Source organism: Ursus arctos, unplaced genomic scaffold (assembly GCF_023065955.2).
Source record: "Ursus arctos isolate Adak ecotype North America unplaced genomic scaffold, UrsArc2.0 scaffold_14, whole genome shotgun sequence".
Lineage (NCBI taxonomy): Eukaryota > Metazoa > Chordata > Mammalia > Carnivora > Ursidae > Ursus > Ursus arctos.
The window spans coordinates 7071460-7096702 of NW_026622808.1; the positions used below are offsets into that span (position 1 = coordinate 7071460).

The 25243-nt window shown below is 53.3% G+C and overlaps 1 protein-coding gene across 3 annotated transcripts in view; it reads right to left on the reverse strand.

The window, feature by feature from the left end:
* Window positions 1–24694, reverse strand: part of SHISA6 (shisa family member 6) — a 265346-nt gene extending 240652 nt beyond the window's left edge. For all 3 annotated transcript variants that reach the window (XM_048227242.2, XM_048227241.2, XM_048227240.2), the window contains exons 1-2: window positions 24051–24694; window positions 2060–2220 (exon numbers count right to left, since the gene is read on the reverse strand). In XM_048227242.2, the coding sequence (XP_048083199.2) occupies window positions 2060–2220; window positions 24051–24694 (805 nt within the window). The remainder of the gene's footprint in view (window positions 1–2059; window positions 2221–24050) is intronic.
* Between the last annotated feature and the right edge of the window lie 549 nt (window positions 24695–25243).

The window sequence follows — 25243 nt, forward strand, 5'->3', positions numbered from 1 at the left end:
GAAGCCTGACCTCAAACCGTGAGTCTTCAGGAAGACGAAAATACCCTCCCCAACCTTAACCGTAACACCATTGTATCATGTTGGATTAATCGGTGATCAATGAAAATAAGGATTAGTTAGAATGGTACCTTTATGCCATTTTCCACCACCCGGCAATTCTCAAACTTTGCTCCACGATAGAATCAGCTGGGAAGATGTCAGCACCCACCTGCCTGCCTCCTGCTCGGGCCACACTCCTGTATCCATTAAATCACACTCTCTGGGGGTGGGACCTGGGTATCCCTCGTTTTGAAAGCTCCCCGGGGTGATTCCAACGTGCAGCCAAGTTTCAGAACTACCAGCAGAGCCTTTTGGGGTCTCTACTCATAAGAGGAGGACTCTGTCTGGACCAATGGTTCTTCACCCTGTCTGAGTGTTAGAATCACCTTGGGAAGGTCTTCATAAGCAATGATACCAGCAGCGTCCCTAGAAATGCGAGTTAATGGGGAGGGCCTAGGCATCAGCATTTTTAAGAGCTCCTAGGTGATCCTGGGATAGATCCTGGATAGATGACCACCAGTCCGGATGCTTTTCCTCAGCTTCCTTCCAATTGCTTACACCGTAAGCATTTATGATAGAAACGCTAAAAGTGCATCGCAGAACTTTTTGCAAAGGTCGGTCTCTCGTCTTTACTTCTCAATCAGGGATTTCTAACTTTGGAAGGGTCCGTGAATCCCCTTAAATCATATTAAAAATGTTGGATGAATACATGTGTTTACATACAGGTGCAAATTTTTGACGACAAATGCCCTTCCCTTCTATCAGATCCTCAAAAGATTTCCGTACGTCACCTGAAAGGCAAGTATGTAGTTTCTGCTTTAATAAATTGAAGCAGGTTCAAGAATGAATGGAAAAGAAATTTGATCTCGGCAGCGCGTTCACGACACTTTTGAATTTGGGACATACCTCCTGGCACCAAGAGACTACGCATCCTTCCGGCAGGTAAAGTTCAGACCCTATATAGCCCACCCTCCCAAAGGCGTTAGGGTGATGGACGGCAAGCTTTCAGATCCAGGTATCAAAGTGAAAGCCACACCAGGGACTGGGGTCCGTACTGGGCTGTCTGGTCATGCTCACGGTGGGAAAGGACTTGCCCAGTTGCACTTGGAAGGAGACTATCCACTCAGATCCTTTGGATTCATGTCCCCACCTGGGTTAAGATGTTAGGGTTTTCGAGCCCTGACTGTTGCAACCTCTAGGTCTGGGTCTGGAGCCTGGCTTGCTTTCTCCCCATGTGTCCTCAGGAAAAATTGCTGAACCCTTCTGTTCCTCTTATGAAATGCGGACAATATAAGTACTTTAAGGATTGCTGTGAAGAGTAAGGAAATACACGTAAAGACCAGAGCAAGACCCAAATAAATGGGAGCTGTATTACCATATCACTGATGTTTTTATGATCATTCCCATCTTAGTGATCTTGCCCAAGTCGCTAAATTTCATTGAGTTTCATTTATTGATCCATACGGCAAGAAAAACACACCCTGCTTCGTTTCCTTCATGGGGTTATCGTGATGACCGCTAGAACATGGCAACTCATCATATATCCGGGGGAATCTCCAGAGCACGGGACAAGGCCACCCTATAATACAGACATAATCCCTCCTCTCAGGAAGAACTTTCTGAGATTCCGATAGTTGGGATCTCTACAACTGACTGTGGCCGTTTCTCATTACGTATCTGGTGTCCTGGACAACCTAAACCATCCCGTCCCATGGGCAAGTGGGTGACCACGCTCCACCATGCCCACCACAAGCCTCCTTTCAGGTAAGAGAGTATGGCAGCCACTGAGTCAATCACGGATGCCCTGAATCGGCCACTCTCCTCCAGCCAGGACCCTCGATGGCCCGGTCTCTCTGATGTCGGGCCCTCCCCGGGAGACAGTCCCCAGGCTCATCCACACGCCCTGTCTTCCCACAGCACCGTGGAGCACCACCTGCCCCACCGGAACGAAACATCACCGACACCTCTCACCCCCTCCCCCCCGCCCAGCAAAGACGCAGGGTGATCAGCGCTCACTTACCTGGAGTCTGCTTGGCCGTACGCACGGGGGTGTAGTGGTTTTTGGAGGACGATCTGACCGGTGTGTTCTCTTTGGGAGAGGTATTGATAGCCGAGATAGTTTCTCTTTCACAGTGTGCTATGGGGATTGGTCCCTGTTGTCTTAAGATGTCGGCCAGAGCCCTAAACAAGGAGGAGATGGCACAGTGAGACTCACAGAGCAGGGGGACACAGCCACAGAGGGAGCTGGCTTACTTTCACGGGCCCTTTGATGTACAGAGCAACGGGAGGAGACGCACACAATATTGTGTTCTCAGGAGCCCAGCTACATCTGGTGCTGGTCCCAGGTTGGGGGTGACGCAGGGTAGAAGATGCCATGCCTGGGGGTACAGGCATTAAAGGGCAGCGATTATGGCTTCCATCTTCATAAAAGACAAAATACTGGTCACCCAAACACTCCCCTATGCCAGGCAGATATGTGCACAGCTGGCCAGCACGACGTCCCCGCAGGGAAGGGCTGGCATCGGTGGCCTCGCCTCCAGCAGCAGGTTACTAATAACATGGGAACAATCACCTCTTTGAAAAACACCCATCCGGTAGCATGTACTGTATACAGGGGACCCAACACACAGCTCCCACCATCAAAGAAAGGTGTGATCTGTGGGGCGCCTGGGGGGCTCAGTCATGATCCCGGGGTCCTGGGATCGAGCCCCATGTTGGGCTTCCTGCTCAGCAGGGAGCCTGCTTCTGCCCCTCCTGCCCCCACTCATGCTCTCTCTCTCTCTCTCAAATAAATAAATAAATAGATCTTAAAAAAGAAGGAAGGAAGGAAGGAAGGAAGGAAGGAAGGAAGGAAGGAAGGAAGGAAAGAAGGAGTGACGTAACTGCAAAGACAGGACGTACAGATAACAAAGTAAACACCCGACCGCATGGATGGTGTGGACCGTGAGCACAACTGGAGCTAGAGGAGGCGATAATTACAAACACAGAGAGGAAAATACACAAACACAGACAAGAAGAAACAGGGATGCACAGAGACGCTGCTGTGGCTACAGTGCCCCCCTCACCCCCACAAAAGACCCAGCTACCCCGACTTTGAGTAGCTTGTATTCACTCAACACGTCCCTTCAACCACCAAATGCACATTTATTGAGGACTCAGCGTGCACGCGTCTCCGCGGAGCCAGAAGTAAACAGGACATAGTTCTCATCACCTAAGGGCTCACAATTTTGGCAAAATCGCTCCGCCACCTGGTTTCAAACAGGACTCGCTTGGTGGGGGTGCCATGTGACCTGTGGGTGTGACCACTGTTCATGGAAAACAGAGGCAGGCAGCGATAGTCTGAGGCGGTGAAGGCGAATGTGGACAAGCTACAAGAGACCCCATCCCCCAGAGAAGGAAGGCCATCTCAGGGCCAGGTCCCCAGTTCTGAGTGCAGCCCCGTTTTGTACAAGCTAGGCAAGGACTCTTCCGTCTCCTCAGGGTGTCCCTGAAATGTGGGCAAGGCGCCATGCCACCAGGTCTCCCCCCGCCAGCCCGGCCCACCCCCCCCCCCAGCTCATTCACATGGGAACTCTGCCCCCTTGCAGTCTAAAAGTGTGTCTGAGAGTGAACTATTGCCTTCCATTACGCTGCCTCTGACATGCTGAACCTTCCGAAGAGAAGAGCATCAACCTGGCAATCTTATCATTTACTGGCATTTATATAGCAATTTCAGATGTTCCAAACGCTTCCCCCTGGCTGGCGATATCTTCTCTCTGGCTGCAAAGGGAGGGACAGACACATGGCAGCACTCCCCGTTCACTGGGGTGGACCAAGCAGTGAGGGAGAACACAGGAGCTCACTAGCTTGGAGAAGGACGTTCAGGCAGACCCAGGGTCCAGGTTCAGGGTGTAGGAATGCGAAGACCGCCCTGAAGGGTCGAGAGATTTGGGTCCTAATCCCAAATGAGCTGTCCGACTTTGGGCAGCTCTGCTAACCTCTTAAGTGGAAATTTGATCTTTTTTCTCCCATCAGCAAAACAAAGGGTTTAAACTACCATGACCCTTCCAATTAGATCCCTTCTAATTCCAAAATGTTATAAATATTTTCTGTATTTCTGTCACCACATATCTACGCAAGTTATCTTCCTTCATTCCTCTGGTTATCAAAGACACTTTCCTACCATGTTCCCATGGTAAGGAAACAGGGAGCTTGAAAGTTATAACAGAAATATAGGCCAATGGAATAGAACTGAGAGCCCAGAAATAAACTCATACGTCTATGGTCAATTGATTTTCAACAAGGGTGCCAAGATCCCTCAATGGGGAAGGAGCAGTTTCCTCTACAAATGGTGGTGGGACAAGGGGACAGCCACATGCAAAAGAATGAAGTTGGACCCTTCATTCACACCAGACGCAAAAATAACTCAAAGTGGATCACGGAGCTAAATAGTAGAGCTGAAACTATAAACTCTTGGAAGAAAGAATAGAAGTACATCTTTGTGACCTCAGGTTTCATATATGTGACACCAAAATCACGAGCAAGCAAAGAAAAAGTAGAAATCCTGGACTCTGCCAAAATTAAAAACTTGTCTGCATCCGACGATACCATCCAGACAATGCAACACAACCATCAAGAAAATGGGAGAAAATATTTGTTAAATCGTGTGTCTGAGAGGCGACTTATGTCCAGAATATGTAAAGAACTCTTATGACTCAACAATAAAAAACAACAAACGACCCAATTTAAAAATGGACAAAGGAGGGGCGCCTGGATGGCACAGCGGTTAAGCGTCTGCCTTGGGCTCAGGGCATGATCCCAGCGTTCTGGGATCGAGCCCCACATCAGGCTCCTCCGCTATGAGCCTGCTTCTTCCTCTCCCACTCCCCCTGCTTCTGTTCCCTCTCTCGCTGCTGTCTCTATCTCTGTTGAATAAATTAATAAAATCTTAAAAAAAAATGGACAAAGGATAGAGAAGACAGTTCTCCAAAGAAGGTGCACTGAAACGCGGCATCGTTCGTCGTTGGGAAATACAGATCAAAAGCACAATGAGATCCGGTCACATCTACTTGAAAAGCTATCCCCAAGAAGTCAGATAATACCAAATGTTGGCAAGGCTGTGGAGGAACGGGAGCCTTCATTCGCTGCGAAGGTAAAATGGTGCAGGCCTTTTGGTAAAGAGTTGGGCAGGCCCTCAAAAGGTTAAACACAGAGTCACCCTACAGACCAGCAATTCTACTCCTAGGTAGAGACCCAACAGAGACGAAAACTCATGTCTACATAACACTTGTCTATGAAGATTCCTAAGAAGCATGACCAATAATCCCCAGAAGGTGGGAACAGCCCAAATGTCCATCGACTGATGAATGGATGAACAAAACATGAAATACTCACACAATGGGGTGTTTACTCAGCCTTTAAAAAAAAAAAAGATTTCATTTATTTATTTATTTGAGAGAGAGAGAGAGAGCACTAGAGAGAGTAAGCATGAGCAGAGGTCAGAGGGAGAGGGAGAAGCAGACTCCCTGCTGACCAGGGAGCCCGACGTGGGGCTCGATCCCAGGACCCGGAGATCATGACCTGAGCCAAAGGCAGGTGCTTCACCCACTCAGCCCCCCAGGTGCCCCTTATTCAGCCTGAAAAAGCAATGATGTAGTATTGATAGATGCCTTGAAAACTTCATGCTAAGTGAAAGAAGGCAGTCACCCAAGACCACGTGTTATGGGATTCTATTTACAGAAGGTCCAGATCAGGCAGATCCGTAGAGACGGAAAGTGGATTTGCGATGACTGGGGGCTGGGGGAGGAGAAAGTGGAGAGTGATTGCTAACGGGTATGGGGTTTCTTCTGGGGGAGATGAACGTGTTCTCGAAGGATAGCTAGACAACTCAGGGAACGTACAAAAAGCATCCAAATTGTACACTCGAAAATGTAAGGAAGAATTTTATGGCAGGTGCATTGCATTTCAATAAAGCTGCTATTACAAAAAAAAGTATATATTAATTTTCTTTCTGTTTCTTTCTGCTTCTTGCCTCTCGAGTTTTTATAAAGATTCCTACCCCTCTGGTGCCTGTGAAGGAGGATGCGGCCTTGAAGTTAAGTCCACTGCTTTGGGGAGGCCAAGACTGAGTCTCCGCCAGTACTTCTCCACCGTGATCCTGCCCCCCCGCCCCAAGGTGGGGGGTATTTGGCAATGTCCAGAGACATTTCTGGAAGTCACTCTTGGGGAGGGAAGGGCTACTGGTTTCTGGTGAGCAGAGGCCGAGGGTGCTGCTAAACGTCCTACCACACACAGGCCAGCCCCTCACAACAAAGAATGATCTGGCCCAAAATGTCAACAGTGGCGAGGTTAAGAAACCCTGAGCCATCTCTGGGCAGCACAAGGGGAAGCCAGTCTTTGAATAAGGCTCCATGCAATCCGACTCCATCAATAATCTACTGAGCAGCCCGTACCAGGGGATCAGGCACGGGGCTGGGCCGGACACACTGAAAGGAACGTCCCCAAGGACTGGGCCTGTCTGTCGGGGCCTTCGCTGTACCCTGAGGCCTTGGCCCACCGCCCAGCCACGTTACATACACACAGGAATTTTCTGAAGACCATCAGGGTCGGTGGATAGCGGTGAGCTTGGGTCTGGCTTGCAGGTGGAGAAGGAGTTCTAACTGGGGGACAGTTAGGCCGTCTCCTCATGAAGAGAGGGACTTGCACTGTATCCTTTCCAGATGCCCGGTTGGCTGGGCCGAGCTGAGCAGCACGACCGAAGGGGAGGGACTCACTAGAGGAGGTGTTCCCGAAGAGGCAGGCCCTCTGGGGGCAGGCCCCTGCCCTCTATGCTCCTAATGAAGGACACGGTGGCCAGGGACAGGCTCCCGGTCCCTCACCTTCCGGCACGGGGAGAGGTGGCCCTAATTCCCAGGCGGTGTCCTTAGGAGCAGTGCCCTCTGGCAGCTCCCCTCACACCCCCTTCCCTTGGCCTCTCAGCTCGTGACCTCCCTTCCTCGCTCCCGTTCCTCTGCCCCTCTCCATCTTCCACCCCCTTCTCCCCAGGGTGCCTGATAAATATTATTCTAATTCTGAAACGTGCCATCCCAGTCTCACCTAATTAATCTGGATGCGCCCCAGGAAATGGGTTAGGGCCTGAGCTATTTTCCAACCGCGGGAAGGAAAATCGGTCACTGAGGAACGGGGAGGCGGGGCTTGCAAGAGAGTGGGCAGCCGTTTCCAGGTCCGAGAGGGGGGCAGAAGGAAGCAGGGGACAGAGGGGACAGACAGACAGAGGAGGGGAGAGACAGGAAGAGGGAGCGGAGGGAGTAAGGCAGGGACTCAGAGCCACAGAGGTACAGAGGGGGAGGCAGAGACTGGACTTGAGAGAAAGGGACACAGAGGAGGGGACAGAACTGGGCAGGGACAAGTAGGTGGAGGCGGCAGAAGGGAAAGAGAGGAACAAGGAGAAAGTCAGAGAAAGCACTCAGAAATGACTCAGAAGGCGAGGGAGGAGGAGGGAGGGCCAGAAGGGGGGGCTCAGATTGGGGAGGGGCAGTGGGAACAGGACAGAGCTGGGCGAGCGAGGACAGAGGGGGCTTCCCAGGGAAAGGCCAACGCCACCTGACCCCCGGGCCCCCCAAAAGCATCTCATTTAGGAATCTGAAGAATCTTGGGGCGCCTGGCTGGCTCAGTTGGTGGAGTGTGCGACTCTTGATCTCAGGGTCGAGAGTTCGAGCCCCACGTTGGGCATAGCATTTACTTAATAAAATAATAATAATAATAATAATAAATTTTTTAAAAAAGAACTTGAAGAATCTTGCTAATCGTCCTGCTCCTCCCAACCTCCTCTCCCCCCCGCGCCATGTTATGTCTAACAAAAGCACGCTCTTTGCCTGAACTGCCTGGATCATGGCCCTGGTTCGCAGCTCCCTTTGGCACACGGATTCCTTGGCTTTTGCGATGTGTGGCGAGCAGGGGAGAGTAAATTAACTGGGCAGCAAATCGGAGCAGGGAAAACAGCCGTTTGTGAGACTCAGGCCAGGAAACTTCAGGGGTCCTCAGAGCCAATGTCTGTGTCTCCACCATCTGCAACACTGAGACACCCCCCCACCTCTGAGCCGCGCGAACCAGGGTCTACACGCGTTCGCCTGCCTGACCCGCTGTGACACCCACTGGAACCCTGCGTGACCTTGGCAGGTGTTCCTGCCCCGATTTTTAACCAGGAACTGAGGCTCGGAAGGGATTCTAGGACTGGAATGTGATGGAAGAGAAATTTAAATCCAGCATGCGTGACCCGAGTCTGGTGTCCTTTTGCTCACTGGGACCTGCTGCTTACATTCATCTCACTGCCCCGTGCTGGGTCGGCCTGGTCTCTCCAACTGGGTCTGCCAAGTTAGCAAATGCCAGCTAACACCTGGGCATGGAGAAATGAGCAGTAAAGGAGTGATTCAGGTCAAGACCCCTGATTTACCTGCTTAAAAACCTTGGTTAATAGTGCCAGCGATCCCAACGAAATGGAAACGTGTTTGAATGTCCCGAAGTGTTGAGTTATCTGGACGCCAAGGACCAGGCTCAGTCCACATTTTGCTATTTCGTCTGCCACCTGCCTTCAAGAGATATGGAATCTTTCTTAAAAGGGCACGTGATTCCCCTGGACAAGAGAGAAATCAAACCTTCATAACTTTTGCTTCATGATCTTAGCTGCTTAGGAAATTCAGCAGGAACTCAAAGACTTAGGAAATGGACCACTATCATTGATTGAGCCATTACTATGTGCCAGACGCCAGTGCTAAACTCTCCCATGCACCGTATCCTCTAATCCTCAAAACCACACGATTTGGTAGATGCTATCAGTAGCCACAATTAACTGCGGAGGGTACTAAGATTTTGCAAGGTTAGCTATATTGCCCAAGGGAGGTGGGCTAGGAGGTGGTCAATCCAGATTCCACTGAAGCATAGGTTAAGAGACAGAGGCTGCTTTCACACCACCGGCTTATCCATTCATCCATTCGCACGTCCGTCCGTTCACCTGTCCCTCCATCCACTCGGTCACATTTGTTTCTCCACCCAATGCATCCTTTCAGTGGTCTCTGAACACAAGGTTTTAGAGAGGGCTCAACTGTTAGCGGACAAATCGGCCCAAACAGAAGCCAGCTCCCGCTCGGCTACCCATTTCTAGAGACCTTCGTGAGCCATCGACAGCAGCAGCTTGGAACATTTTTACCATTGTTTTTAGCAGGCAACTGCTTTGTCCCACCAAGTCCTGAGCAGAACACCACATACTTCCTTAGGCCTTTGCTCTGCACGAGGCCCCAGTGAGAAGGCACAGTCGCGCTGTACCAAACCCTTGCCTTCCCCCCAGCAGTCAGTCCCTGGGCTTCGTGGAGTTTCTGTCTCAGGAGTTCCGAGCCACATAAATGCCACAGATGGGAGAAAGTAAGTTCACCTAGTGTCCAGGAAGCTTTTCTCTGCCAAGGGCAAGGCAACCTGGCTCACTTCGACCCCTAACTGTGTCCTTTCTTTTTCTGGAAGGAGTAGGAAGACATTTCTGCTGTTGGATAGGTATGATAAAAGGCCAAACAGATCAACTATTCCATGAATAAGCTATTCTGGTTAATGTTCTTACTCCCGAGGACTAAAAAGAACACTCTTGATCTTGAAGAATTTTCTAAAAGCATTCCTGCCTAATTAAGTAGAATATACTGAATATAATTAATTTTTTTTTTAAGAATGCAAGTTTCTTCCATGAGAGGGCCACCAGCCTAATCTTAAGTTCTCTTTGGAGAACACTAAGCAAAATACACGCCACTGTAGGAAAATGGAGCTATTTGTGTAAAAACTGCAGGATGAACCAAGAAAGGTTGTTTTTTTTCCCCCTCTCTAAGTAAATCTCTGATGGCTACATTTGTATTTCTCCTAGAAGTAGAATGTAGACATTCTATTCCAGTTAAATCGAATATTCTGGTTATCTGAGTTTCAGAGAATGGAGCCTTTGCTTGATGCTGCCACCCTGAGAAGAGCTAGTGTCTTTTGTGACCTCATCCTCCTACCTGTTTACTGGGCAGTTGGCATGCCTTCATTCTCTGAAATATGCGCTCCAGACAACCGAAGTGAATATATTTTTAATAAACATGGACCAAGGAGAATGGCTTCATTTAGTTCTTATTCCTGGTTCTCTCACAGTCCACTTGAAAAACACAGCTGCTGGCTTTGTGCGTGTACAAGACCGCTCTCCTCATACAGACAGGCTCCAAATGGGTGTGGAGATCTCCTTTGTTGTGGTAACAATGTTTGTGCATCTGCACTGAGCTGTTTTGGGGGTCTGAGTTGTCCCCGGGCACAATCGGAATTCATCGTGGCCAATAAACACCGCGGGACCCAGGGAGGGAAGGCTCGGCCCGCCTGCTTCGTTTTCCAGGCAAGCAGGGCACGTTGCTCCATCCCGACGGGCACCTGTCGGGGGGCTGTCACGTGACGGCCAGCCACGAGCCAGGCGGAGTATAGATGTGCTTCCACTGGTCTCCCCCCGTCCACCCCTCACAGCAGCCCCTCCACGCACTGCATTCCTGGCCTCATGAATCATGTGAAAAGTTACCCGGGAGTGGGAAACTGGGTAGCATCAACACCAAACCTAGACTTTCCAGAAATATCTGGATTGTCCGAGAATGAATCAAAGACCTCGATGGGTCGAGGACGGCTACCAGTTCAACCTGGGGAAAACAAAAGTGCTCCCAAGTTGTGTCAGCAGAGCGGTGGGCAGCCAGGTGACAGAGGAGTTGAAAAATGTACCTGCCGCTGGTTTTTTTCTTTTGTTGACATCGTTTTCGTGATGTGCCATAAGTGCACAGCCCAGAATCCACGGCTGAGGTAATATGAAGGTGGGGTAGCCTCGTGGGGATCCTGGAGCCAGAGTCCCCGGGCGGGAATGCCGACCACTTAGAACACTGGTGATCACCAGCTAGCTACGTAAGTGCCCCGTGGTTCTGTGTCCTCTTCGGAAAAATAAAGCTAAAATAATAAGGCCAAGAAGAACATCTACCTCTTAGAGTTATTACGGAGAATAAATGAGTTAATATTCATAGAGCACTTAGGACAGACCCCGGCAACCAGAGAGCACTATATAAATATTTGATTAATAAATAAACCCAAAGACAAGGTCCCAGTATGTGCACGGGTGCAGCCCATAGGACCATAGCAGAAGTGTGGGTGGAAAAGGGGCATCCCAGAGGACTGACTCCATGATGCCAGATGGGTAAAACTCTGGGTGTAAAGAGGGAGCCACCTGGCATGCTATGGCCATGGGTCATCCTGGAAGGGACCACCCACGTCCCATCTTTTCCACTCAGGCCTAAGGACAGGCCTGCATCTGGTCACACGGCCGTCTTCCCCGAACCCTGAACCTGGCCGCTGATGGCCAAGTGCAAAGAGAGTATCCATTCTTCTCTGCGAGGCTGTCACAAACTGTGCTTCTGCTAGACTGCCAGGAATCTTCGAGATAAAGTGCCACTGAAAAGCAAGGAGACTCACTTCCAGAGCAATACAAAGGATTCCAGTGGGGCACAGAAGAGCAAACCATCACGCTAGCCAGGGCAACATTTTCGGCAAAGGATCCAGCTGGGTTTGGTTTTTTCCTTCATTCCTCCTACTTCCCTTTTCCTTTCTTCTTTTTCCTACCTTCCTTCCTTCCTTCCTTCCTTCCTTCCTTCCTTCCTTCTTTAAAAAAAAAGTATAAACATTATTGGCATTTCCAAGCTCAAGTATCTTCACCTCAATGAAACCATCAGAAGAGTGGGGGACACAAAAAGACCACCCAACAACCCCTCCATTTTAATTACTTAAGCCATTCATTCGTTCAACCACATTAACTGAGCACCTGCCTTGTGCCAGGCCCTACTCTAGGCATAAAATACAGGTGTGAACGAGACAAGCAAACCCACGTCATCCTGACATCGTGGTCGGGGAGATGGACAGGTGCCTAGCCCTGGAGACCGATCGATTTCCCAAAAGGAATCTTCAGATGTTTGCAAGGCGTCTGAATGCCTGAGACTTGCATGTTGCTCTTGGAAATGTCGCTTGGGGTTCTGTTAGAGAATTATAAGCCCATTTCTACGTGAACGGCCTTCGCACAGGCACAAACACTTGAATCCACATCCCGTGAGGAACAGACTCATAACTTGGGATGAGTTTATCCAAGAAAAAGGGAGACTGAAGGGGGCGTGTACTGACATCTTCATAGAGAAAGAAGCCTTCTTGTATTCCAGCCGAAAGGACACATTTCCTACGGGTTGCCCCACTGGGTATGCCTCATGCCAGGAAGTCAATGTTGGCTCCCCATACGAATTAATGAGAATTAGGTCCTAAGAACCTAACAGACCACGCCAGGAATAGAGGGAGCCCAGGTATCAATGCACATGTATGGAAGGACTAAAACACCTCCTAAGTCCCTTTCACCCAAGAGATTCTATGAGGTTAAGACGCTAAAAACAAGCAATCACGGGAGGCCACTGCAGATAGCATTCCTACCTGAAGGGGGTGTGCAAGGAAAACGCGTTTTCTCCCAGGGCTGTTGCATTTGGCAGTAGGGATGTACACTCTGTTGCCTCCACCTCCCAGGGATGCTGAGATCAGAATGGGGCCAGAGAAGAACACACCTCCACAACTTGACAGCCCCCATCCCACAGCCAGGCTAACAGACCAAAGTCGGGGCCAAGGGACTCACCCAAGGGCATGGCGACAGAAAGGGACCCAAGGTGGGATTAGCCTGCCTCTTATCTCAGCTCCCAGGAAACCCGGGGTTCCTAACCCCTGGTGTCCAGCAGCTCATCCATGGCAAGACGGAAGGAGGTGAACCTTTTGGGTTGTGGCAGAACCCACAGCAGACTTCCCAAAGCCAAAAGAGAGAGAGTTTCTGGGTTCTAAAAACTCAGGGAGGGGCGCCTGGGTAGCGCAGTCGTTAAGCATCTGCCTTAGGCTCAGGGCGTGATCCCGGCGTTCCGGGATCGAGTCCCACATCGGGCTCCTCCGCTGGGAGCCTGCTTCTTCCTCTCCCACTCCCCCTGCTTGTGTTCCCTCTCTCGCTGGCTGTCTCTCTATCACATAAATAAATAAAATCTTAAAAAAAAATAAAAATAAAAATAAAAACTCAGGGAAATACAAAAGAAAAGAAACAACAAGAGGTGCAATTAGCAGGGGGCCCCCCGAGGGAGTTAAAAAGGGAGTTTGAAGCGGCCTACGGTCAAGCATCACCAATTCACCAGAAACGGGGGCAGGCTAATCCCAATCAATGAACCGGGCATGCTAATTCTAAAACACTCTAAAAGAAATGCATTGTTACTGCTTCCTGGGCCATTGCAGGATTACAAACGAGGCTAGAAAAAAAGCAACAAAAACAAAAAACGAAAATTGATCTTTGGAGAGATAAGAATGATTGGTAATGAGCATGCCAACCGTCTATGAAGAGCCTGCTCGAAAAATCTGTCCTTCCGCAGGGTCTATGCGCCCTGCACAATCTTTGCCGTCTTGTCTGAGCCATTAATCTGTTCATCACAGATTTTTATCAGACAGAAGAAAGAAAACAACCTCACCCAGGTCCAGTTTGGATACATGCGGCATTAGAAGATTCTGATTAGCAGTTTAGTGAAGTTACAGCAGGACAAGTTCAAGGAGGAGAGCCGGAGGAAGAGAGAGCAAAGGGACGCAACCCAAAGGGAGTGAAGAGGGATCGAAAAAAGCAGGACAGAAGGGAGAAACAAGCAACAGTGGACAAAGACACCGAGAGGAAGGAGAAGAAACATTTTCACGATGGGACTTGAAAGAGGGAGGGAGACAGAAGCCGAAAGACCCTCTGCTAAAAGACCCGATTGTCTTGGTGAATGCTTGAGGCTGGGGAAGGAGGCGCTCCCGCAGGGGGTGGCCAAGACGTTGCCTGTTGATTATCTGAGAACGGAAAAGCTGTGTGATTTCCCGTCGCATCGAGAGCCCCCCACCCCCAAGCCTCTAGGGGATCATCCCCTGGGAAAGTTCCAGCAAACTTCTTGGGACGCAGCCAAAAAAGTCACAGAGAGCCGGCTGCTAGTCCAACAGGGTGGCTGGAATCCCAATTCTTCCAGGGGGCCCAGAGCAACCTCGGTGACTGAGAGGTGGGGACCAGTGCCCGTTCACACCCAACCCCTAGGGATGACGGCAAGGGTCTGCATTCCCAAGACCTCCAAAGGGAGGGGATGGTTGGGCTCTGGAACCCACTCTCAGGAGCCACTTAAAATGAACAGCCACTCCCCTGCAAGCCCTCTTGGGTTCAAATCTCTCCTCCCTGGGGCAGTAAGACCGAAGGAAGATCCAAGAGGGGACCCAATGGAAAGCATCCTTCCCAGAAGAGGACATTTGGCTAAGGGAGCTGCAAATATGTCCAGAGGACAGATGTCCTAAGTAATGAGACTTTAATGCTGGAGCTAATGGGAACAGTACACAAGACCAAAAGCCAAAAAAGCAAGGAATAATGAGTGTTTGGGAAGCCTGCAGAAAGCAGCAAGTCCTCTCCCAAACGCCCGGGGAGCAGGGCCAAGGTTGTAGCCACCCAGGGCCTGGTTGGAACTCGGCCTCCATGATCTCGAGGTGGGGACAGTGGCTCTCCTGTCCCTCTGGCCCGTATGGGTCTGAGCTGGGGTGGGAACTGGAAGCGGTGTCCAGGAAACCCCCCCTCCCTAGGGAGAGTTAGGGAAATTTTTCCCACACCCCCCCTCAATCAGGTGAGTGCCCCCCTCGATCAGGGACCCTGCCCCGGTCATCACAGGCCAGGGAGTGGGAGCCCCGCCACTGACCACCACCATGGCCGTGACCGCCACCACTGACCGGGACAACAGAAGTTTGGGGGTAAAGCCCGGGGCGCTGAGGGTTCCCCGGGATGCCTTCCTCTGAGCGTGCCTTTCAGGACAGGGGACTCGAGGTCACAAGAAACAGAGAAACACCTGGAAAGAATGAGGAATTAGGAGACGCGGCTGGGAGAATTAAACAGGGAAAGCACAGGACCAGGGCCGCAAGCAGCAGCGAGCTGGCCGAAACTGTCTTGTATTCACTGTGCTGCATGTTATGAATGGGGCAGGGAGGCGGGCGATGATAAATGGAGCTGTTTGCGAGCTGTAGGCCTCAGTAATTAAAACTGGGAATGGCCCGAGGTCCATCCTCTTGCCCCCAAATCACTTCCTCTCCCTCGCACCTCTCTTACTCTCTGGAGCTGGGACTCTGTGCAGAATTGCCCTGGGGTTCTGCCAATACGGTAAAGGGTTGCTGTTTTTGTTGTGGTTGTTCTCTCTCCACTGGAATCGGGGTGTTTTGCTTCATTTTGTTTTTTCACATTTTCTTTGTATTGCCTTCACCAACCTCAGCCAACATGATCCATTCTGGAAAACAAGCCTTTGCACCACCCTGGTGGCCTTGTGCCCTGCAGGCAATGTAAGCAAGGCCACCAGTCTGGTTCTGCGGTACCCTAATCTGTAGGGCAGTGGTGCCCCCATTTCTCACCGCGATAACCCATGCCAGGGCACGGGCACAGGGCTCCTTGCTTTCTCAAGGCATCTGAGCATCACTGACCCTTTTACATCTCGGAAGGTGAGAGCCGGGTGGCCCCCAAAGGAGATGGAGACTGGCAATGTTCTAGCTGTGTGACCTTAGGCAAGTTACTAAGCCTCTCTGAGTTGATTTCCTCACCCGTTTATTGGGCACCTAGCCCCAGAGGGTGAAGGAAAGATGCAGTGAGACCGTTTGTGGCAAGTGCGTAGCAGGGTTCCAGGCACAGAGGAAGCCCTGGAGACTGAGAGCTCTCACCAGCCTCTCCCTACCACCCTCCCTGTTTCATCCACGTGACCTTGAGCCCTCCTCTAACTGAGGCCTCTGGCCCTCCCCAGCTTTCCCAGGGTGCACAGGTGACAAGGCTGTGTAAGCTTCCAGGGAAACAGACCTCCCCCATCCTGACCTTTGAGCGGAGGAAGGGGGCTCCCCAACCACAGAGCAGGGCTGACTCCACCCAGGGTCCAGGAGTGCCCATTACGGGGTCTGCAGGGCCAGAGGCTGTGCCCCAGCCCACTCAGTGGGGGCACCACCAGTGCCCAGCCCTCACCACCCGCTAACTCCTGATGGAGAAGTGGAATGCCAGCCCCCCCCCCAAGCGGCACAGCTCCCCAGCTCCAAAGAGGACAAGAATTGGCAACAAGCAGCACCTGTAGGCCCCTGTCACCTGCCCCTAAATTCAGCCTGCCCCACGCTCGCTCCACCTCTGTGATCAATCTCGTGCCACGAGTGCACTCTTGGGGGGACCCCCCAAGGAGGGGGGAGGGGCGCGGTAAATGCACGTTGGGAATCCACGGGCCATGCTCACTGGCAGCCCCACCTCCCTGTGCGTGCAAACATTTCTATCTCACCGACGGCTGTCTGGCCCCAGCAGGGGCCTCATGTGAACACCAGATCGCAGAGGAGACGGCATCCACGAGGACAGAAGGGAGGGCGCAGAAACCCTCCAGCGCTGACCCCAAGCCCGGCCACAGGCATCCCCGAGAAACTGGGTCCCTCTACCCTCAGAATCAAATTAGGAATCTAAATTGAGCTATCTGTCTACTTATCTCGTGAAGAAATGTGGGACATTCTTTTTTTTTTTTTTTTGGACAGTTATTTGAACTCTTTCCTACATAGTCAACTCCTTTCTTTCCCCAGCGCCCCCATTGTCTGCCTGGACACGCTGATAGGACACGAAGCTGGTTTTCTTAAGGCTGGTGAGTCCTTCTGCGTGCACAGTGGTCCCTGCGAAGTGGCCCCCGTGGCGAGCAGGGCTCGGCTTTGCAGGGCCGGCATTCGTTACTGGAACGCCTCCTCTGGGCTTGGCCTCTGGGGACAGCGGCCGCGGCTCCCAGGAGAGCAGGTCTCATTACTGGAGGCGGCCTTTATGTCTGCAAATAACTGGCCGATCACTGACTCCATTCATCGGCCTCAGCCCCGTGACTCATCGCTGCTTACAAGAATCACATCTACCCTAAGAGGATAAAAATCTGTGCCGTGAGGGAGAGTCAAGATGACATGCCATGGGGCTCCGAGAACACTTCCAGGAGAGGAACCGTGGCAACGTTTTCTGGAGAAGAGGCGGCACGGGGCCTCCCAAGGTGACCGCTTAGAAGGAGGACACGTTAGGATACGTACGTCCTGGTTCTTTCAAAGTTAGGATCAGGCACATTGCAGGACACGGGCCCCAAATTGCATGCCATCGAGATGAATTTCACAGAATGGCTGGACCTAAATTTCCAGCTTCATTAGCCATCCTTCTAGAAGCTTCTCTGGACCCCTCACCTTATATCCACCTTGTCCCTGTGGGGTCATGGCCCAGCACTGAGAAAAGGCAAGGGCTGGCCCCAGTGAACGGGCCTCTGTGGCTCACAGAGCTGTCATATATGCCAGGAGCCATCCTGGAGAACAAAGGTAAGATCCCCCCCACACTGGGCCACAGGGCGCCTGGAGGTCTCTGGTGGTCTCTGGCAAAACTGAAACTCACTAAACCTGGTAGGTCTCAGAGTGCCCCCTCCCCAGCTCTGGGAGAGAGAGAAAGCATTCAGAGCCCACATTCTGAATTACAGAGGTCGGCCACCGAGTAAAACCGTGTTTCGCAACTTTCTGGTTTTCATTGCATTCCCCTTCTTCAGGGCTCCGCATCCCTCAGATCTTATTAAAGGATGGTGTTTAGATCAGGTTATCGTCCTCTGCAAAGGGACCTGCAGAAAACTGCAAGGGGACGGGGGAAGACAGACAGAAATCATTTTAGGGGATGGTCGAACTGAATAAGAAGAGACCAAAGCAATGTAGGGAAGCGAGAGAGGGGAGAAGGCCGTCACTCACATCTCTAAACATCTGGAAGTTACCTGGTGGGACTGAGAAACAGGTGAGTAAAGTGAAGCCCTGGTAGGTGCTCCCTGCACAAGAAGGGGCTGAAATGCACCTCGGCAGGAATGTGGGCGGGCCCGGGACGCAGGCCCCGCCCCCCACTAGCCGGGGACCCCTGGCATTGTGATCTGGCCTCCCCTGGCATCGCCTCACCTATAAAATCAGGAAGTTAGGCTACATGACTGGCCTGCAATAAAAATTCTACAATTCTATAATGATGACAAAGTAAGAAAAGGGATGGTTGGCCCTTGAGCGAGGCAGGTGTTAGGGACAACAGTCCCCCACCCCATGCAGTTGAAAATCCAAGGGTAATTTCTGACTCCCCAAAAACTTAGCTATTAATAATCTACTGTTGACCGGGAGCCTTCCCAATAACACGGCAGCCAACCCATAAAAAACAAAAAAAAAAATCTGAGGGTGCCTGGCTGGCTCAGTCGGGCGAGTATGTGACTCTTGATCTCAGGGTCGTGAGTTCGAGCCCCACCTCAGGCCTGGAGCTTACTTTTAAAAAATGCAGATTAAAACTAAAATTAAAAAAAAAATCTGCGTACAAGTGGACCCATGCAGTTCAAACCTGTGTTGTTTAAGGGGCAACTGTATTAGTCTGCCTCTTCAGGACGTTTTGGTTTGACTTCTAGAGTTAAAAGAAGAAGAATAGACAAGGGAGAAATCTATCCTGAACGGTTGTGAAATAAGTCTGCTCAAGGCCAAGAGATGGAGACCCTCTGAGGGTTTGTGGGTAAACCCTTGCATCAAGCCCTCTTCCGTGTCTGCCGTACCTACTAGAAACATGAGGTCGGAAATGTGACTCAGGGAAAAATAATGGGCTGGCGTTTCCCAAGACAGAGAAAAGAGGGGGAGAAAAAAAAATCACATCAGAAGGCATTTAAAAAACAAATTTAACCCAGGCTCTAGTCTAGTCCCTTCCCCATCGCCAATCTGAGACATGTCACCTGCAAATTCGGAAGGCAGTTTTGTGGATGTCGACAGGATGGATGACGACAGGATGCATGTCGTCAAGGGATATCACCAATATTGTGAGACAAGATGGACCTGAATTCACCATAATCTTAAAACGAGATTATGCAGCACATTGCACGGGGGACGGGGGCAAGGCGGGAGGTGACGGGTAACATCCCACGGCCAGTGGCCGGCTGCCCCTTCCAGCCTGAGGTGGGGATTCGCACTCACTATGGAAAGGCAGCCAGAAAGTTAAGATCTAAGGGCAATTGATCCTGGCAGGCCCTGGAGAAATCGGGCAGTGCAGGGGGAAGGATGACGGTTCCCTTGGTGTAGCTCCCTTCTACTCGGGATCCTCTGTGGGCACGTCTACCCAGGGCTGGTGAAATTAACCTCTGTCCATCAGCTCACTTCTTCAGCCGTGGAACCCCTGGATCGGAACCAACTGCCAAATCAATCTGATCTCCTATTAAAATAGGTTGAAAACAGTGAATTGGACTTTTCCTCTACCTGGGTCTTGGCGGTCTAGCAGTGTGGGCAAACTCTTGGTATCTCAGCAGCAGATAAGTCCCGAGGAACGCGCTGGGAGCCTGGGGTGCGGCTGTGGGTGGGGAGGGGAGACACGTGGGCGTGCCTTCCGGGCTGGGGCGGGGTGGGAGAGGACAAGAAGGCAGCAAAGCAACAGACCAGGCAGAACTGTCAACATACCAGATTCTGGTAAAGCAGTTTGCACGGCTGACCTGCTAAATCCAGAATGAACTCTGCCGGCCTTATATGTCCAAGGTAACACCCACCTTAAAGGCTTCTGTTATATGGTTTGAGACACACGTCGCCCCCCAGCAGGTGAGCGGGGCTCCTCCGTGGAACCAAAGGCATTTGCCTGTAGCCCAGGACCTGGGAAACGCATCTGCTTCTCACCCCATTACCTCCCTCCTTTTGCCATCTTTGCCTCTTCCAGTCTTCCTGGTGTCCTTCCCTAACCCCTCTTCCAGAAGCCTCCTTAAATTCGTCTACAATTTCCCTGCATGCATTTTTTTTCCCCTCCAAGGCAACAGAAAACAAGCAAGGCTCAGACCTTCAGTCCAAGGCAAGATTTTTTTCCCCCTTGTCCTTCCAAATGCTCTATTTGAACTAAAAAACAAGTTGACTCTCTGTTTAGATCAATTCATTACAGTGAGCTTGCAGTGCTCCAAGGAACAGGAGTGTTTGGGGATGCTGTGACAATTCATTGCCTGCGAAGCCAGGAAGAGAATTCACGAAATCAGCCGGGCAAAGGGGTCCTGCTATCGGAGCGATACGGTCTGCAAGCACCCACCAGGCCCCTTTGGGTTTTCCATGGATTTCTAGAGGGAGAAAAGGTGGAACACAGTGTTCTCTTGATTTCCCTAGAAATAAGCAGAGGAGCCCAAGGACGGAGGACCCTCCCTGCGGGCTGTCGGATTGCCTCCTGACACGTCTCCTTTTTCCTGGCCACACCTGCTCAGCTTCTTCTGCTGGCTACCCTGAGCGCGACCCCCACCCCAAATTCCTGCATCCCCTCCATCTCTGTAGAGTGGGAGGGTCCCGGGGCAGCCCTGCCTCCAGCAACTACACCTACAGCACCCTAATATCTTCCCGGTCCAGCTGCTAAGTAGTCCCTAAAAAAAAAAAAAAAAAAAGGCCACTTTCTTGCTTGGGGAGTCCCATGTCCAGGACACTAATGAATCGACTCCAGGTGAGGAGGAAGAGGGAACAGGTTTGAATGTGAGGCAGCTCCGAGGGGGCCGTTTCCTGGGCTGAAGCCCCTGCTCCCTGCCCCCTTCCCCAGGGAGCTCAGCAGCCTGTGGCTGGACAGACAGCCCCAGGAAGTAATGCAGAAACCACTCAGGCTCAGTATGAGACTCGATGTGTGCCTGTGGTTTATCAGTCTGAGCCTCAGCCCGGGGAAGGGGAACAGGGGAAACTGAGGTAGCGATCCGGGTGGGAGACGGGGCCCCGGCTGGGAAAGGTGGGCACCCCAAGTCCAGGGGCTCCCCAGACCCAGGGCACGGCTCAACCTTTGGTCCCTGTGGCCGTCCGTCTCTTCCTCCTCTCCGGGGTCCAGCCGAGGGTGGCTTTGCCCCCCCCCATTCACATCCCCCGAGAGCTGAGAGTGTCCCCTACAAACACCGACTTCTCACACAGAAACAGGATGGCAAGGTCTAATCACTTCTGGAAAAGACTAAATCTGTTCTTCCCTGCGGGGGCCGGAGCAATGAAACGAAGCCGGGCTCTAAGGCATGTGTGCCACGAGCAGGCGGAGGGCCGGCCAGCCTGGGGACACCAGGAGGAGGCAGATGGCCGATCTGGGGGCAGCGGCCTCCCCCTCAACCCTTCTGACCCTCCCACAAACATCCCTTCCCATGAGGTGCTTCTCCTCCCTCGGACCCAGCCCCTGCCTGCCCGGCGACCATCTCCGGAGAGAGGCTCACATGCTGGAATAAATCCTTCGCCTTTTCAGAAAGGAAATGTCTCTGCTGAACTATTTCAAGGCATATGGAACCGCACACGCAGCCCTCCGCTGACCCCTAGAGAGGGTGCCTCCTTTCTTCTCCCCACTCTCCCCAGGGAAAACTCATTCTCTTCCCTTTTCCCTACTGCGGTTCCCAACGAGACCCTCTGCACGAAACCCCCCACCAGAAGGGCAAGCGGTGACCTCTAGTGAGATGCGTTGCGGGAACGTGCCCAGGAGTCGGGAGCAGCTCCCTGCCCTGTGCACACTCACCCTGACACCCCCGGGGAGGGGAGAGGTCGAGGGGGGATGCCAGGGTGCCTGAGTCACCCAGAACCGGACACTGAGCTCCCCCCGCCCTGCCCAAGGTCACTCATGGAGTGTCCTCGAGGGATGGCTCGTGCTCTGGCCCCTTCCCCCGAACGCAGAGACAGGCATTGTCCCCCACCGAACAGGCCCCCGTGTGACGGTTTCCAAAGCACCGAGCAGGCAACACTACGGCTGCTGGCAGAGAAGCTGTGAACTGAATAAAATCAGGAGGTGAACTTGAGGGAGAAACATCCCATATTGACATCACGGTCTAAGGCTGACTCGGCTCCCTTCCACACTGCTCCAATGCCATCACGGTCCCCGAGCCACACACCTGGACACGAACGAGTCATCCTAAGTCTGGGGTTGGGGGAGGGGGCTCGTGATGAGGAGAGGAGAAAACACCCAGAGGGGCAGTGACATGTCCAGGGTCACAAAACCAGTAGGACAGAGGACAGCACCAGCATCCAAGCACCATCATCAGTATCCTCCCAGGTGTTGATGGATCCATTCAGTAGGGTGGTGGCAGGGGCAGGGCAGGGCAGGGGGCAGCTCAGTTGAAAAGAATAAAGTCTCAGAAAAGAAAGAAACCAAAAGAAAGATTGGTGGGAATCCACCAGCAGGAGGCCACAGCCAGGGCAGGGGAAGGTGGGATGAGAGGTCAGGAGCCCAGGAGAAGGTGAAGAGGAACAAGGCTCTGGGGCCTGGAGGTAGGTAGAGGCACGATAGAGGCACGGTAAGGACAAGGTACATCGGCTTCTGGAAGGTGCCTGCCCACAGGCTATGTCTTCTCTGCTTTCCAAGGTGAGCCAAGCGCGAGAACCCTTCACCAGACCAGACCCAAAGGAGACACGGACTGACGGCACACCACTTCTCACAATGCCTCCATCCATGCCGGGGACCAGCCAGGCACAGACTCCCTACCTAATAGATAAGATGGGGGGAATGGGGGACGGTGGCACCTCGGAGTGATGAGTGAGGATTATACACGGGTCTGCTTCTGGAAGCACCCAGGTCTAACACCCAAGTATGTACTGTCAGTATGGAAATACCCACACGTTGTGTGTTTGACTCAATAAAACCTGCCAGAGTATCATCTTTTCTCAACATCTTCAAAGGAAGAAAAAAAAAATCATGCCCAGAAATTTCTATCTGCCTTTCTCTCTCTTCATCAAGGTACGGCTGATTAATGTCCACAGCAGCAAGGGAAGAAGGCTTTCAGGCCGAAAGAATAGAAATGAGCTTAAGCTGTTTGGTTCGGGGTGGGGGCCTGCTGGGCACACTCAGTAGCAGGACTGGTCTGGGGGAGGAGGGGTCCTGGTTACCAGGGCAGTGCTCACACTATGTACGAAAAATGGGGGCATGTCCCGCGGCAGGGTTTGTTCCCTGAAAGACTCCGCTGAACCAAGTCCAGCCATTCATCATCAGGAGGGGAATGGAAGCTAACTTTGCCTCCCCTGGGGGCATCGGTCCGTGACTTGCGAAGAGAGGCTAGTTTCCTGTTCTCTGGGCTCTGACTTCCCTAAGGACAGCCTGGGAGCCAGGGCGGTGGGGTGGGAGGCAGTCAGGGTGGGGCCATGCACGGCCATATTATGAGCTCTTGGCCTAAGTTTTGTGAGGAGGCTGCCCCCATCACGCCACCCCCCCCCCCAAATGGTAAAAAGCTGCCCACTGGGCTTAACACAGCAAGTATGTTAACTCAGAGTGTTCTGCCAACAGGGTTTGAAAGACCAAGTCCTCCAGTCTCGGCAGGAAAATAAGCATCCCACTTGGGCAGGAGGCAGTGAAGAGACACCATCTGCCTTTGGTCAACATGGAATGGAGAAATCTTTACCCCTTCTTCCCCGGGAGTCATCCCCTCCATACCACCCCCAGTCCCACACAGGGAATATGCAGCTTATACCAAATCACTTGGTACTCCCTCCTGTAAGGTTCCAACATTGTTCAATATTCTAGACCGAAGAGGATGTGGTTAGGCTCAGAAAACCAAATGCAAGAGGAGCCTACCCCCAAAGTGCCCACTTGCCCTGAAAACTGAACCCTGGACCCCCCCCCCCACCCCTCCATCCAGGGTTATAGAATTCGTAAAATTCCTAGACTCAAACTTCATGGGCTCCACGGATCCTTACTTTGCCCCGTAACCCCCCTACCATCAAAGCATGCGTTCTGGACTCTAAAGAAATGGTGGAAATAAGCAAGCTGGGATTTATTTGCAAGTCAAGGAAGCAAGGGAGAAAAACTGGTCTCAGAGAGTCAGAGCGATGTGGTTGGTGATGCGAGTGTGAGGAGGACCGGGGAAGCACGTTAGGAGGGGCGAGGCTCGGCGGGAGGCTGGAGACCGGGGACCGGGGACCGGGGACCGGCACCGGGCGGCCGCTCACACACACGCTCTCACCTGTGGATGTTCATCTCCCGCGGAGGGCGGTGGGCCTTGTCATAGGAGACCTTGGCGAAGACGCCGGCCACGATGACGAAGGCGATGACCCCGCAGGTGATGTAGACGGTGAAGTTGGTCTTGTCCTTCTCCGGGTCGTACTTGTTCTCGGGCCCCGGCGACACCACCTTGGTGCTGGGCGTCTGCACCCACACCGGGCTCTGGTAGTTGGTGCACTGGCGCTGGTCCAGCTTCTCGTGGCGCTTCTTGCAGCAGAAGCGGTAGTAGCAGGTGCCGCAGCAGTACAGGTAGCCGCTCTCGCTGTTGTTGCACTCGAACTCCTTGTCGTACTGGCCGCTCACGTCGTAGTAGCCCCAGCACGTCTCGTAGGTGACGGCCGCGCTGGCCGCCGCCACCGCCGCCGCGGGCTGCCCCCGCCGGCTCCCCGCCTCCGGGCCGCCGGGCGCCCGGGCGGCGGTGCCGTTCAGCTCGCGGCCGCCCCGGGCCAGGGCGCCCCCGGGCCGCCGGCCCCCGACGGCAGCGGCGCCGGCGCTCAGGGTCCGGTTGGCGGCGCGGCCGCGGGCGCCGCGGGCGCCGGGCAGCAGGTGCAGGGACTCCAGCGAGAGCAGCAGCAGCAGCAGCAGCAGGAGGCGCCGCAGCGCCATGGCGGGGCCGGGCGGGAGGGCGCGCGGGCAGGCTTCCGCGGCAGGCCGCTCCCCGGCCGCCGGGCTCCGAGGGCGGCGACGCGGGCCGGGCTGGCGGCGCGTGCGGTCAGCGGCGCCGCGGCGATGGCGCCATCGAGGCGCGGGCGGCGGCGGTGGCAGCGGCGGCGCGCGGTGCGCACGGACCGGACCGGCGCGGGCTGCTCGGGCGCTCACGCTGCGCGCCGGCTCCGCGCTCCCCCTGCGGGTTCGGCGCGCCTCCCGGGCAGCCCCATCCCCCGCCGGCGGCGGCGCGGCTCAGGCGGGACCCGAAGCGCGGCTCCGGGCGGCGGCGGCGGCGGTGGCGGCGGCGGCGTGGTCCCGTCCGGGCGGGTCCTGCGGGACAAGACGGGGAGCCGGTCACGGGGCGGGGCGGGGGGCGGGAGGCGGGCGGGGAGGGAGCGCGCAGCCCTCGAGGAGCCGGGCTCGGGGCCGGAGGGGCGCGGAGCCCCCGGCGAGACGGGGCCCGGCGGCCCTGCGCGCCGGCCACCGAGGGCGCACGGGCCGCCGGCC